General features: G+C 44.5%; 1 protein-coding gene across 2 annotated transcripts in view; it reads left to right on the top strand.

Annotated features, from left to right (window-relative positions):
- Sin1 (SAPK-interacting protein 1) overlaps nt 1–15,800 on the top strand; it is a 129,021-nt gene that overhangs the window by 100,676 nt on the left and 12,545 nt on the right. For both annotated transcript variants that reach the window (XM_050196284.3, XM_050196285.3), the window contains exon 12: nt 8,656–8,790. In XM_050196284.3, the coding sequence (XP_050052241.1) occupies nt 8,656–8,790 (135 nt within the window). The remainder of the gene's footprint in view (nt 1–8,655; nt 8,791–15,800) is intronic.

Here is a 15,800-nt window from a genome sequence, read left to right as displayed (position 1 = left end):
GCCTCTGACCTTCCGGCTCCCCACGTGAACACGCTCTATTGCCCTCTCACATCGTACTGGGACATATTTGATCTCAATGATCGACCACTGGGCCAAAAATCCATTGTGAAGCATCGCATTAACACTGGCAATGCAAGCCAGATACACTGACAACCCTATCGTGTATCCTCCACTGAGCGCCAAGTCATACAGAAGGAAGTTGACAAGATGCTTGCCTGAGATATCATTGAACCTTCTTTAAGTCCTTGGGCTTCCCCTGTCGTTTTTGTTAGAAAGAAGGATAACAGCTGGCGCTTCTGTATAGATTACCGGAATCTTAACAAGGTAACGAAGACAGACATGTACCCCCTGCCATGGATAAATGACGCCCTTAACTGCCTCCATGGTGCAAAATATTTTTCTTCGATTGACCTGCGTTCGGGGTACTGGCAGATTGCTGTTGACGACATGGACTGTGAAAAGAGCGCCTTTATTGCTCCTGACGGCCTCTATCAGTTCAAAGTTATGCCATTAGGGTTATGCAATGCCCCAGCTACATTCGAACATATTGTCATGTGGTAGTGACTGTGAAGAAAGCAGCCAAACTGAGAAAGACGAAACTAGCATTTTATTGGGCGAACTTGTGCCCTCAAAAACAGGCTACACTAAAAGAACGGCGACAGCGGCGAACACAGTCGGCGATCATCGAAAATCTGATCAACGGGTCAAGCGCGTTGGTTTTTATGCATCAGTCGTCGAACGTTCCAGAGTAATCGTTGTGACCCGCGTGCCTCCCACAAAATTCTACATTATGTGCATCGCGCACACATGCAATTAGATTACACAAGTTTCGGTTACAGACAGCAGATGGAAGCATCGATAACATTACAGAAACTTCTGATACATGCAGGCACGTCCTGCGCTGTGTGATTTGTTAGGCGGTGAAATGTGTTACCCAATAAAGACAAACAAGTACACGTGTCAGTATGATGGACGCTCTCCTGCACAGTTTTAAGTGGTCAATTTGCTTGTGCTACCTCGACGACGTAATTGTCTTTTTGCCGACTTTTGAAACACATCTGAAGCATCACTCAACAATTCTTTCTGTTTTCCGCAAGGCAGGTCTCCAACTGAACTCGTCAAAATGCAACTTCGGTCGCCGGCAACTTACTGTACTCGGACACCTTGTCGATTCTTCTGGTCTTCGCCCTTATCCCAATAAAGTTTGTGCCATCAAAGATTTCCCTGTGCCGACCTATGCCAACGACGTTTGAAGCTTTGTGGGCCTGTGCTCCTACTTTCGCAGATTCATACGCAATTTTGCTGACGTTGCACGCCCTCTCACTAAACTTCTATAAAAAGACTTGCCCTTTGCTAGGGGTCACGAACATGCTTGTGCATTCGCTGAGTTGACCAAGTGACTCGCATCACCATTAATTCTCGGCCATATTGACATATTCGCTCCCAGAAAAGTGTGCACAGACGCCAGCGGTCACTGTATTGGCGCTGTTCTGGCTCAATGACAGCATGGTTGCGACCTTGTCATTTCGTACGCTAGCCGTCTTCTGTTCCCAGCCGAACGCAACTACACGATCACCGAACACGAATGCCTCGCCCTTGTTTGGACAGTGGGCGAATTTCACCCCTACCTGTATGGATGGGAGTTTATAGTTGTGACTGATCTCCACGCTTTATGCTGGCTTTTGTCCCTAAAAGATCCTGCTGGTCGTCTTGGTCGATGGGCTCTATGACTCCAGGAGTGCTCTTACAGAGTTGTGTACAAGACAAGCCGACTACATGAGGACGCTGTTTGCTTCTCGCGTCATCCAGTGGATCCACCAGAACGTCCAGACAGTGACGATTTTGCTTGTGTACTATCACTTACCTCACGGCATGATCCTTACGTGAGAGACATCATACGTAAGCTGGAAACTTCCGCCTCGACAACTAACCCTTCTCTACGCATGCTAGTGCTCCAAGACAGTATCTTGTATCGTTACTACATGCACTGTGACGGACCTGAACTGGACCTTCTAGGCGCATGTCCTTCCTAGGCAGTCCATTGAAATACCAGCCGAACCATTCTTGACCTCCTTGGCCCTTTTCCTCTCTCGGTCAGTGGAAAGAAATGGATTGCAGTTGCTACGGGCTACACCACGCATTACGCAATTACACGCGCTCTCCCTAGCAGCTGTGCAACCGACGTGGCTGACTTCCTCCTCGAAGATGTAATACTTCACCACGGTGCTCCTCAACAACTGCTTACCGACCGAGTATGGTACTTTCTATCGCAAGTTGTTAAGGACATCTTGCACTCCTGTGCTACACAGCACAAGTTTACAACGGCATATCACCCTCAGACGAACAGGCTGACAGAGCGTCTTAATAGAACTATCACAGACATGCTCGTGATGTACGTGTCCGCTGACCATAAGGACTGGGACAGGACCCTCACTTCTGCAACATTTGCCTACAACACGTCCTGGCATGATTCCGCAGGTTTCTCTCAATTTTTTCTTTTATACGGTCGAGACTCTGCACTTCCTTTTGACACGCTCCTTCCCGCTGCTTTTCACACGACCTGAGAATACGCCCATGATGTCATCTCTATAGCCGTAGATGCATGGGAAATTGCCCGCTGGTGTCTCAATACTTCACAGGGAAAGCAACGACATGTCTGTTAGGCCCGCCACCACGATGCCCATTTTGACCCTGGTGACATGGTCCTTCTTTGGACACCATCACGACGTGGTGGTCTTTGTGAGAAGTTGATTTCACCATATTCTGGCCCATATCGTGTCTTGTGCAAAGTGACTGATGTGACATATGAAATCGAACCTCTCGGATGTCACCATGGCACGGTCTGCCTCAGACATCATCCACGTCACAAAACTGAAGCCATATCATTTGGACCCACCAAGCAACGGGATGGCGCCTTCGCCATCGGGGGTCATGCTACGAGGCGCTGTCAGCTATGAAGATGAAGAGGAAAAAGACTACGACGCTCGGTGATGTTCGTGTGGTTCGGTAGCCATCTTGTCTGATATTTGAAGCGTCCTTCTGTATATAACCTGTTAATATATTATACGTCTTTTCCTCCCCATAACAATATATAATATTAATTTATATATAATATATATATTAATATATATTACAGAACTTTGCAGAAGTGTATAAAACTCTGCTGTTCTATATACTGACCGTTTTGAAACTCGTTGACTTGAAGTAAAACAACAGTAAATGCTTGTTAGTTTGCACCTGCTGAAAACATATTAACTTCACGTGTAGCTTCACGTATTGCGATTTTCATCGAATAGAACGGAAATTACAATTTCACTCGTCGCAGACTCGCTGCTGTTGAATTCCACCAACTTGGTAGCACATACACACATACCACCAAGCTGGCGGGCCCTTCTTTGCCTACAGCCTGCGCTAAAGAAAGGCAAACTTGTAGTTGCTGGTTAGTGTGTAGTACTGCCATTCAGTATGTAGTTATGCCACATTCCCACCAGGTTATGCTGTGTAATAAGGAGGGTTCACTGTATAAACATGGGGAAAACCATATAAATTGGTGTTTAGCACAAGAACCTTAAGACAAGGACATGGAAAGGAAGATAGACACACAAGCACACTAGTGCTTCTGCTTCTGTCTATCTTTTTCACATCCCCATCTTTAGGTTTTTGTATGAAAGACTGGTTTCTAGGCTTGTGCGACTATAATTTTTTTTTTTTTTTCGTTCCAAGTGAAGTTGAAGTGAATAGTGATAGTGTGCAACAATTTCAATGGGAATACAGCAGAATCTCAGTAATTGGACATTGCGTAAATGGAACAACAGCCTTATGGTTGGTTGGTTTTGCATTAAAGGGGCCCTGAATCACTTTTTATCAAAGTTGAGAAGTGCATTTGAAGTTAAATTAGACTCTTTCAGAAATACTTTGCTGCAAGAAGTACTTCAGTCTGTTCAGAAAAAGTGGAGTTATTGGCAATTAAGCAGCCCCGTCACAGTGCTTCCACTCCTTCAAGGACTTGCACTGCGAAGGCTACGGTGCCCATAACGCTCAGCCGACCGAATGCTAATGTGTTGTGCAGTTCAAATTTCATTTTGAATGTTCACATACAGTCGAGCCTGCTTATAATGAACCTGAGCGTTACGCGCCATTTGTTCAGTATATCCCGAAGTTCACAGTAAGGGAACCACAGCTTAAAAAAAGTGGCTAGTCAAAACACAAAATTTATTTCTTTGCAAAGAAGTTTGTGATGATCGTCTGTTTCAGCAGAGCAGATCCGATGAGGGCGGTCTCCAGTTTAGTTAAAGCAGAAGCGTGCTCTTCACCAAGGCCCTTGGCATAGACAAGTTACCTGAGGCCCTCTATGTAGCCCATTGCAACAGGTGCACTTATGGATCCTGGCTCCGAAGTTTCATCGTCATCCAATTCTTCCGCATCGCTCTCCGTCCGCACTTCACAAACGATGCCCTCGTCTGTGCACAGTTCCGCAATATCAGTGTCTTCATCAGCAGAAATAAAGTCTTCCCAACCAATGTCGTGGGCCCCCGTGTCGGAGTCGACGACGCGCTGCCACAAATTGCCGCCGGACTGATCATCTTCCGAAGCATCAGGCTCGGCATCAGGCACTGCGTCTACGAAGCTGGCCTTACGGAAACAGTTCCACACACAAGCGGCCGTCACCTCCACCCAGGCCGCCTTCACCATCTCAACGGCTGAATACAGCAAAACTCGAAGCAGCAAGTTGGCAGCCGGGCGGTCAACAGCGATGAGCAAGCGCTCCACAATGTGGCGGCTGCACTTTCAAAGTGGTATTGGGCGGCAGGGAAAGTAGAGTAGCTACCGTCAAAGAAGTTTTCACGTGGTACGCTGAGCAGTTGTCGAGCACGAGCAGCACGCCTTTGCCTTGCCTCTGTATGTCAGGGTCAAACTCGCCCAGCCACTCTGCGAATAAATTGTGCGTCATCCACGCCTTAGTATTGTGCCTATAGCGCACGGGTATATAGCTCCGAAAGCAATGCGGCTTCTTTGATTTTCTGATTATAAAGGGCACGCACCGGTCACTGCCATCCATATTAGTGCACAGAAGCACTGTAACGCACACTTTACTGTGCTTGCCGCCAGCGCATGAGTCGCCCTTCTTGGCGTGTGTCTTGTCTGGCAGCATCTGACAAAATAACACAGTTTCGTCTGTGTTATAAACGTCCTGCTCCGAGTAGCTTAGAATAACGACTCGGTTTCTTACAAGCTGCCTCGCCGACAATCGATTTAAAAACAATCCCATGCTGCCATTTGAATCGATGTAGCCAGCCATTACCTGGGCAGCAGTCAGGAAAATTTAGCAGTAACCTGAAATTTTTGGCTTTGCCCAGCATCATTGGTCCACTTATCAGAATGTTGCAAGCTCGTGTGTCGACGAACCACATAAGCAACGCGTCCTCTACGTCCGTATAGGCGGCCTTCTGCAGGCACTTTCTGTTCGCCGAATCGGCGTTAGAGCTGGCAATCTTTTCCTTGTTCTTTACAATCGTCGAGATGGTTGATTTCGACAGGTTGTACTTCTTCACCAACTCACAGTTTTTAGCACCTTGAGACAGTTCGATCAAAATTGCTTGCTTCGCTGCCATGACCAGCGCTTTTCATTTCATGACTGCTGCTGGTTTGGCATTTCCGTCCGCCATCCTGAATACAACTCAGACCCGACTGGAACAAAGCACGGAAGCAAGGAAGCATGGAGACTAGTGTGGAGAGGCCTGCTTCGTGGTAGCGGGCAGAAAACGAAACTTATGAACTTTAGCCAACGCCGTAGCGCGCCTGCCGAGACAGCGAGGGAGTTACAAGAAAGAGTGAGGGGATGTGAGCGGAGTTGTGAGGAAGGGCGGGAGGGCAACCTTGGAAGCCACATGCCGACACCCGTGGGCAGCGCGTGATGGCGGGAAGAAGCTAGAGGGGCACAAAACGAATAGTTTGCCTGCAAGGAAACTTGGGAGAACAGACCGCGTGCACAAAGGAGTCGGAGGTTGTCATTATTTCGCATCGCGGCGCCAGGTGTACGCTGTGCATTCGCTGTAACCGATCTGCAGGGCTCAAAGATGTTCATTATATAGGTGATGCTATGCCATTGAAACAATTTTGGTGCCTACAACGCGCCAAACGCGGTTGTCCTCTTGCGAGCCGCAGTGCACTCAGCTAGCGGACTTGTCGCAGCACCCCACGGCAGCCGTGTTATTTATGCTGCGTAACAGACCCCAGCTACATGCAAATGCTGTGCGTACACGCAGCGTTTGCTTTGTGCACAACAAGGCTTGAGTGCACACTCATGCTCATATGCTCCTGTATGGCTGTGCTACAAGGTGTGGACTGGCTTTGACCTGCACCAGCTTGACTGACAGATGACAGCTACATCCAACTTGCATATTTAGAAGCGCTATGAATAGCTCAATACAAAGCGAAGTCTGCCAGGGCATCTAACTAGAACCAGCCAGGAGTGAGCACGCACTAGCAAGTGTGCGTGTGTTCTGACCTTAAGTTCTGCGTGGTTTGAGGCTAGTTGAGTGTTCAAAACTAGTCGAAATTAGCAAGACCCAGTGGCTATCAGACCAATAAGCAGGGTGGCCAAAGTTTAATTCCTACGTTTACGGCCGCGGCTGAGCATGAGCAGATGATAGTCGGCTTCTTCTGGAAGTATGTAATTATTATATAAATTCGAAAGCAGATTCACCCCGTGGCAGCCACAGCAGACTACACTAAGCAGCATGCCGCTGCCATCTCAGGGCAATGCACAGAAGACGCAGCTATTCGCATTGCAAAGATGAAATTATTTTCCTGTCTTTTTGAGATTGCAGACACGTATATTTTAATTTATTTAACTGAGAATTATCAATTATGTATTACTGAGAATGCTCTCACCATCACAAAATCAGCCAAAAGCGTTGGTTGGCCAGCTGCTTTGGGTAACACTGCGCGACAACATTGCAGAAGCAAGAGCAAGTGATTTTCCGCTGTGTATGACAGTAGATTGTAAACTCCCTGCTGCATGCAGTGCAGTAATATTTGGCTCAAATATTCACAGCAGCCTCTACGACAGATCGGCAACATTTTCTTACTATGTTCAAAGGTGTTTCAGGGCTCCTTTAAAGTTTGCCTGTCACACAACTCGATGTGTGCCCCACATCATCACGATGCCATAAAGTGCAACCTTGACTGCACGATCTTGGCACAGTTTATGCTGTGTTGCCTGAATTCAGCTCAATGGTGTTGTCCTACATATGAGCTTAACCCATTCCGTCCAGTAGGTGTACAGCCGAACGTTGTAGGCATGCACTCTGTAATTGTTGGCTTGTTGTCTGCAGACTCGAATTCCAATTCTATGACCCTCATGTGCACATTACCTCAGGCCTGATCACCAGTGAGACACTCGTTTTTGTTGATTAGCAGTTAAAGGTTGTTTCGTTGTGGAGCACAGAAGGTGGAAGAGGAAGCGGAGGAAATGACAACCTTGTGATCAATTATATGCATGCCCGAATGTTGTAGATGCCTGGTTTCAGCTCTTAATAAATATGGCATTTAGATTGCTTCTGACATCAAGAGCCAACGGCACAGCAATACTGACAGGACACGTGGAACTATACTCTGTTTCATACTACACAAGCAGTGCTGCGTAAGCTGTACGAATAATGCAGTCATAGAAATCTCACTTCGCGCAACTTGCAGTGCAGTTGTTTTGGACATGTGATGTTCTCTGTAGAAAAGCTGCTTCATGTCAGATATTACAATTATGACTTGTGGACGAAAGGGTACATTAAATCGTATTATTCTGTGCACCTTCGTGCTTCCAGTATTTGACGTGCTATGTTTTAGTCGTGAACACAAGTGTTGGGCTGTGGCCGCTGGTCGTAGAAACGTGCCAGTGCGCTCATTCTGTGGCAAATAAGTTCATCTCTGCAAAGCCTTCCACGTTTTGATTATGTCATTTTTTGCAACATAAACATATAATACTTGATGTTGCATCGAATTATAGAACGCATACCGATATATCTTTCCTTCATCTGGGACACACAATTTTTGGATCGCAAATGCGAGCAGTGGAAAAATCCTCTCTAGCCCTTGTAGCATTGCTTGCTATATGTGAAACGGAGTATGGCCAATAATAGTGCCAAGTAGGTAGTATGCACTGCTTCATCTGAACTGTGCTGGTAGTGGTTTGCTATTTGATGTTGTGCGCAGTAAGATTTTATGTGGTTTTTAATTCCCATGTAGCTAATGCATATGCTCAAGCACCTAAAGTATGCGGAAAAAATGTAAAATTGCAACTGAAACAACTTTCTCTTTACTGATGAGATATCACTAACGTGTAGTCAGTACAAACATTGTGACAGTTGTTCTTTTGTCATTCATTCTTCGGTCTATTTTATCTCAGGTGTGCAGGGTGAAACACTCAAAAGAGAGGCAACAGTGTTTAGATTTAAAAGCTGCATTGCAAGGTTTCGTCCTACACTTGATCTGCGCTTTCCCCTCTCTTGTTTTGGGGGGGGGGAGGGGGGGGACTGTTGGCAAGCATGTTGTATTTTTCACCATTGTATTGTCATGAGCCTGAGCCTGATGTTGTATCAGTTCTGTCCTCCAACACATTTTTCTGATGCCCTTTTGCTTGTTTTCTGGATGTATCAGGTATCTCTGGCGAGAAGGTGGAGATAACGCCTCTGCATCAAAAAGCCAAGAACCGACTCTGGACTTGGCAGCCAAAGGCAGTTACGCACAACATGAACGAGATTGCTGCATGCGAGTTCGTCCACCGGAAACACAGTTGAGTCCAGCCCCTCCTCCTGTCACTTTCTTGTTTCTCTATGCAGCAAGTACAGTTCTGTTACAGCTGCCAATGACAGCATCAGTGCTTGCGGCTGCAGCATGGCACAAATAATCCGATTGATGACTTGATTAGTCTGTTCGGTATGTTAGGGCTGTATTTCGTATTGTTCCTTTTTCCCGATTTGTGTTCTTCACCGTGATGTTGAACTTGTGTTGGCAGTGAGGCCAGCAAGCATGTTGACGTGACGCCAATGCATGACTTCGCAGAACAGCACTTTCAAATCTGTCGTGCCTCCAGAAGCTTTTTGTTTGTTTTGTCTTTTCAGAGACCTCTGTACTGGCTCTGTGTAAGGAAAAATGCATGAGCGCTCAGTAAACACACAGTATACTTTTGTGATTTTATTGCCATGCTACGATGTACATGCAGTGCATGCATGTGATGTATTTCAGTGTTGAAAACGTATGGGGCCTAAGATCTGCAGAAAAGTTGAGATGCTGGAATTCAGAGTTGCAGCTTGTCTTGGCATATGTGACCAGTAGTGTGCCAAAAAAAAATCTGGTTTTGGGAAAGTTTATGTTCAGTTCTGCTGTACATTATTCTCCTTAGCACAACATAAGCATTGTGAAACAGAGATGCAGTAGAGGCAGACAAGCACCATGCACCCTCTGTTTGATAACGATGCAAGTTGTGTAGTGAAGAAGCCTTCGCTCATGCACAGTACACACTGCAGTAGAATCATGACATACCTTGACTGCAGTGACAGTTGTAGTTTAAATAAGCACATTTTTGAACAATGCAATGTGGTGGATGTATTACTAATACAAGCGGACTCTTTCTTTCTCTAATGAAAGGCTTCCCTCACAGTTTGGGCTCTGCTTTTGTCAAGAATCTTTTGCTGCTGAGAACAGTTCGCGGGTTTGGTTCCCAGCCACGGAGGCCACGTTTTGATGGGGGGGGGTGAAATGCTGAAACACTCGCCACTTGGTAATTTGGACATGTTTGGTTACCATATAGACTCGTATAAGGGCCGTACCCATGTAAGGGCCCCACCCCCAACTTTGCAGCCCATTCGGTGCCCCGATGCCACACATGTGCATCGGCAAATTTTCTCACGCTGCATACCGTATTTACTCGCATTATGATCGCACTTTCTTGTAAAAAAAATTGACACAAATTCAAGGGTGTGATCATTGTGCGGGTTAAATTTCCCGCGAAAAAAAAATTTGTTTCATCCTGCATTTGCTGCAGGGTGACAGCAGATCAACAAACAGGCAGCTGTCGCTGTAACAGTGCGGGACACCAAAACAAAAATGGCGGCCAGCGGGGCAAGCTGAATGCGCCGAACTAGATTTTTTTCCTTCTCGTGAGTATGTTACGTGCACTGAAACAGTTTCTTCCTTATCAGTAATGAATAATGTCGTTAATATCGGCAAACTTGCGGCAATAATCTAGCCATGTCCACTTTGAGGGGACAGAAACAGAGACGGGCACGCTTACATGCCAGTGACATAGGCGGGCATGCTGCGGAAACTGCAGCATTTATCTTCACTACTGCCCTAATACGGCATGGTTTTGCTAAGCGTGGGCGAATATCTTAGCTGTGTTACAAGTGTTGGCGTATGAATAAGGTACACTTCTAACGTATCAGTGTAAACGTGGCTAGTATCATTGCCGCTCGCAATTTGTTGCGTGCCCTCGAGTGCAGACGAGAAGAATCGAAAGGCACCTTCTTTGTTGTTGTTGTTGACCACAACCATTATAAAGCCAACAAATAATAAAGCCAAGGCAAGTTTGGCTGTAGCTTTTTTTTTTCATAGAAGTGCGGAAAGTGATGAAAGGAATGAAATAGGGCATCTGCTTAAGAATGTTTGGTGCATGCAGACCGCTTGGTATGTCTTGAAGAGTCATTCGCATAGCATTCGACAGCATTTGACAGATGGTAAGCGCAGTCATCATTAGCTAGACTTGGCACACGACATATCGCTGCGGCAAGTTCGGGGTGCGATCATTACACGGGAAAGAAGAAAAAATCTAATTTTGGTGACAAAATTCAGGGGTGCGATAATTACACGAGTGCGATCATTATGCAAGTAAATACGGTACTTACGTGTGGCGCTACTAGATGGCGAGAGCTGTCCGTTGACTTCTGATGCAATTAATCCAAGATGTGCACGAGTCATTGGCTGCGCCGGCACCATTTTGACCCGAAGGTTTGGTTCCGTGGAAGGGCCGCGCCTTGTCAGAATTTTTAAAACAAAGTGCAGCCCTTACACGAGCCTATACGGCATTCATCCGGCTCCACGGTACCACAAGTAGCCCCATAAACTTAATGTATAAGGATGATCGAAATTTCAGACGCTGGCTGCATTACCACGTGTTATTTTGGCCATCTAGCCAAGCAGAAAAAGCTATATTTATTGTCTTGATATGTTGCTGGCATGGTTTTCAGCCACGTTATCGGCACCTCATTGAAACCGAAACTACCAGAGCCTAGTCAGTCTAGTACTAGTCACCAATGAGAATTCAGTGCATGGATTGATTCTATACTTTCATCTATCTGTAGGCAGTGGTCAAGATATTTGCCGCGATCTTGTGTTGATGCCTTCTGCTGGGTTCTATGCCCCTCTCATCCTCCACTGTTCGTGGCCTGCTGGACCCATTAATAACATATCTTGTCATTATAAACATTCTATTTTACTTACCTACTTTAATTTCAGTCACCAACCAATATTTTGGACAAGCTTGATTATTTAGACAGCTCTGCAGCACCATTACTAGCCGCACAGACTTAATGTATATAAGGAAGATGAAAATTTCGGACACCTTATGGTGCGTCATACAATAATTCGGACTCTGACTGCACGACCATGTGCTAATTTGGTCGCTCAGTTGAGCAGAAATGGCAGTATTTTGGTTTTGATATGACCATGTCGCCGGTGGCTCCTTGAAAGCAAAACGAGGAAACCTAGGTAGTTGATCTATTAGTCCTCAATGATTCGGTGCATGCATTGACTGTACTTTCATTTATCTGTAGCGACAGAATGGCAATGGTCAAGACAAGGGCTGCGACTTTGTAACGATGCTTTCTGCTTGATTCTGTGCCACTCGAACTTATCATCCACCATTCATGGCCAGCTAATCCCATTGATGAGGCATGTGAAGCATCGCTCTAACCACTTAAGATGCATGAAAATTGTGAAAAGGAATATTTGCATAAGAGGCATTGCTAGAAAATTCCTGTCATGGAATTTCTAGGCCAAAGGCAAGCATATGTGTATGCAGCAATGCGTTGATAAACTTTGGCCATATTCTTGGAGGATGATCACTTTTGAAGATACTTTCATTTTCACAATATTTCGCATAACTAGCACCATATGCGTCGACAAGCGGCATAATTTCCAGATTGTGATAAGATAATGTGCTTGGCACTGTGCAAAGAATGCCGTCGCTCATAGACGGCTGATGCGTTTTGCGCTAGTATCACCAAATTGAAAGTATCCCCGAAAGTGATTACCCGAAAATACAGCATGCCTTTTCGGGCCGATTGTGGAATAAATGAGGTTATTTTAGGGCGAATCCGGTATTTCGGACTTGCGACCATTTTGACTTTTTGGTGATCCCCATCAAGTCTGAATTATCGGTCAGCGACTGTATAAACACTGCAGCTTATAATCTCTGCATAACTGTTTGCTACACACATTATTCATGCAATTGTTCTCTGCAAATTATTACTGGTTCACATTATGTAGGCATCAAGTATAGTCTGCCAAACTTTTCCTTCTTTTTTACAACTCCCACGGTAGAGAAAACTTATTTACTTACTTTCTCTCCGTGTTGTGGTTCGGTCTACTTCAAGCTTTGAAGCAAATCCACGGGAGAATTTTGCATTATTTCTATACTTTGTATTTTTTAGCTCAGTGTTTTCTCTTTTGAAAAAATGTTGCCTCTTATGCCAACAGTCATAACTTTGAAACAAATTTCTATATCCCATATTGCTTTGGCATATATGCAGGGCTACACCTCATCTGTGCAGTGAACTAGAATAAAAAAAAATATGTATTAAGTGTGCAGGTAGTTACATACCTTCAAACTCCCCTAAATTTTCTGTAATGTTTACAAGCTTGGGCTCATTTTCAATTTTTTTAATGTTGCGTTACATTTTACAAAAAATAAATTCTGACCACGAAAAAGTTCTACTCATCAGTCTTCTAACATATCCTTGGAAGTCATCTGATTGTGAAAGATTGCCAGAGGGATGCTTGCTTCAAGCAAGTTTATACAGACATGTTCCTGAAGCAGATGAAATCAACAACAGCAAATTTGCTGTAAAAGTCACCGTGAGCTAAAAAGTATTGCAGTGTCATCATAAGGGTGAAGCAATGAATGCGATCGCAACATTAGAATATTACCCAAAGTGTAAGACTCATAGCTAGCTGTAGTCGCAGCATTAATTGAAGTAAACAAGCTGTTGTGCTAGGGGTCCTCTATTTGAATGCTGCCATCGGACGATCTCATTTATGTTTAATAATTAAAGCCAACGTATTTCTTAGCGACTTTACCACCACTTTTCTGTATTGTGTATGCTTCAAGCGCCTTTCCTGGGCCGATCCCTGAGGTAGTGAACAGCTGCGCCAATAAAATTACATCATTTTCAGGTTTGAGCTCTGTTATTTTTTCACACTTTTAATATTTAAGTCTGAGAAGTTTTAAGATAAGAAGCTTGTGCTGTCGGTGCTTTGTTTCATGACATTTGTTCGTGGGCTGCCATTCTCAAAATTCCGAGGAATATTTGTGTCAAGAATGTAAAACCTGGTATGATCAACTTCAATGATGGAATGATGTGGCAATATAACCCGCATATACTGCATGTTATTTAGTATGGCATGGCAATAGCATACGTGTACCTAAATATATGCGGAACCTAACAGCAACGCCAACGGCAAAAATTCTCTTGAAGTGTCCATAACAATTACTATCGCAATAAAAATAATGTTGCTTGTCAGTCTCTGCGGTTCCATGTTTGCTGCGTCTTGCGTGCTGTCTAAAGCTAAATCATCGTAAATGTATCCTACAAGAACACATGCACCCTTGGCAAACTTTAAATAACTGCATACGGTCCACCCCCTTCAATTTAGTGTTCACAAGATATTTATTAATTTTAAAGTTCATATGTTGGTGGGTATGTAGTCGTCCTTCAAACACTAAACACATGCACAAAAATGAGCTTTTTAGCTTTTCTAAGCTTATTTATAATCTGGCATAATAGGCCATATGCAAAATGTTGTTAGTAGATTTCAGTAATTAAAGGTCATTGCATGCCTCATTATGTAAGAAAATAGCCTGGAAATGTTCTATAGCAAATATTGATTGAGTCACACTTTACCCATGTTGGTGTAACTAAAGATGGAATAAATTTTAAAACAAGAATGAGTATGATTTATGATATAGACAATACAGCAAAATGCTAGAGGTCAAATGACCCATACTTGTAGCAGGTCTCTCCTTGGGCATTTTCCTTGTCTCTCCATATTTCTACATCACATATTCGTACTTTGAGGCACTTGCTGAGGCTTGTGCACCCACATGCTAGTTTCTTTGTTTGTATTGCATCTCTTGCCTGCAATCTGTCACTTCGGCTGCTTTTGCATCTTGAACTGTGCCATTCGGCTGCTAATAACACACAAGTGATTCTACTTTCAAAGCCAATTGGTATGCATAGCGGAAGAAAACAAATTGTTGCTCCACCAACATCAGTACCATGCACAATATGTGTAAACAATCAAGTTGGGATGTTGTGTGTCTCTTGTGAGAGTTTAAAGCTAATTGATATCAGAATGCTGTGCTTTTGAGAATATTGTCACGCTGCATGACATAATACTGATATGGGCAACAAATAGCAAACTGACCATTTCACTAATGTAAAACAACCAGATTTGCGAGAACATGAAACCTTAACTTTGAAGTGTCAGTTTCAAACAGCACGGCATAGGCTACAAATTAGCCTGGAATTTTTAATAGCACATGGTAGGCATGCATACAGTTAACAAAAATGAAGAATGCAATTTTTAGAAGAAAATTTAGATTTCAAGAGTGTTCTCGCACTTTAAGTTAATCATTTTCCATGTCTGATATTACAACACTGGAATACTTAGTGCACAGGGCTGTAATGTCTCGATCTTTGAGTGAACACTGACTGGAAGTCAGTAAGTGTTGAATGCTTCTGCCTGTTATCGCAGCAGTGATTGAAGGCTAGGTCTCGCACAGATGTTTGTTACTGGAATAGAACAGAAACTACATCATCGCCTGAAATGGCAGAGCCAAGCCTGCCCGCTTCAGGCCAAAAAGTAGCCATTTCTAACCCATTCACCCCCTTCACAGGAAGTGAACAGTGTTGTAAATTTTCACTATCTTTAACTTCACTTCAGCAGCAAAGTTCAGGCATTAATATGGCAGTTTGCTTCAGACTGGTGATCAATATCCGGCATGAAAGCCTAGCTTAGGTAGCTTATATACCGTATTTATTCGAATCTAGGCCGATAGTTTTTTTTCAAATAATCATATTCCAAACTCAAGGGTCAGCTTAGATTCGAGGATTTTAAAAAACGCGCCAGTTTTCCATTGAAACTGCTAAATGTGGTGCATAGCTAGCGCCATCTAGTAAAGTCAGTATCGCAGCCGCTACTAGCCATGCCAGTAGCCAGCCATACAAAAGCGAGGTCGACATTTTGACCCGTGTCGTGTCAGTAGTATCAGTGTGCGGCGTGGTGTTATCGCGATGGCACCAAGCAGGAGATGCCACTACAGTGCCGCTTTCAAGCGAAAAGTTGTAGCTGCAGAGGCATCATCGAACCTTCAAGCCAGGCGGGACTTCGGCGTCAACGAGAAAAACGTCCGTCGTTGGAGGGGACAACGACAGCAGCTTTTTGCGTGCACCACAACGAGGATGGCATTTAGCGGACCAAAGAAAGGCCATCATCACGAAGTGGAGACAGTTTTGGCCAACTTC

The sequence above is a fragment of the Dermacentor andersoni genome, chromosome 1 (genome assembly GCF_023375885.2).
Source record: "Dermacentor andersoni chromosome 1, qqDerAnde1_hic_scaffold, whole genome shotgun sequence".
In the NCBI taxonomy this organism is placed as follows: domain Eukaryota; kingdom Metazoa; phylum Arthropoda; class Arachnida; order Ixodida; family Ixodidae; genus Dermacentor; species Dermacentor andersoni.
The sequence above is the reverse complement of the archived record's forward strand: the minus strand, read 5'-3'. Positions and strand labels throughout refer to the sequence as shown.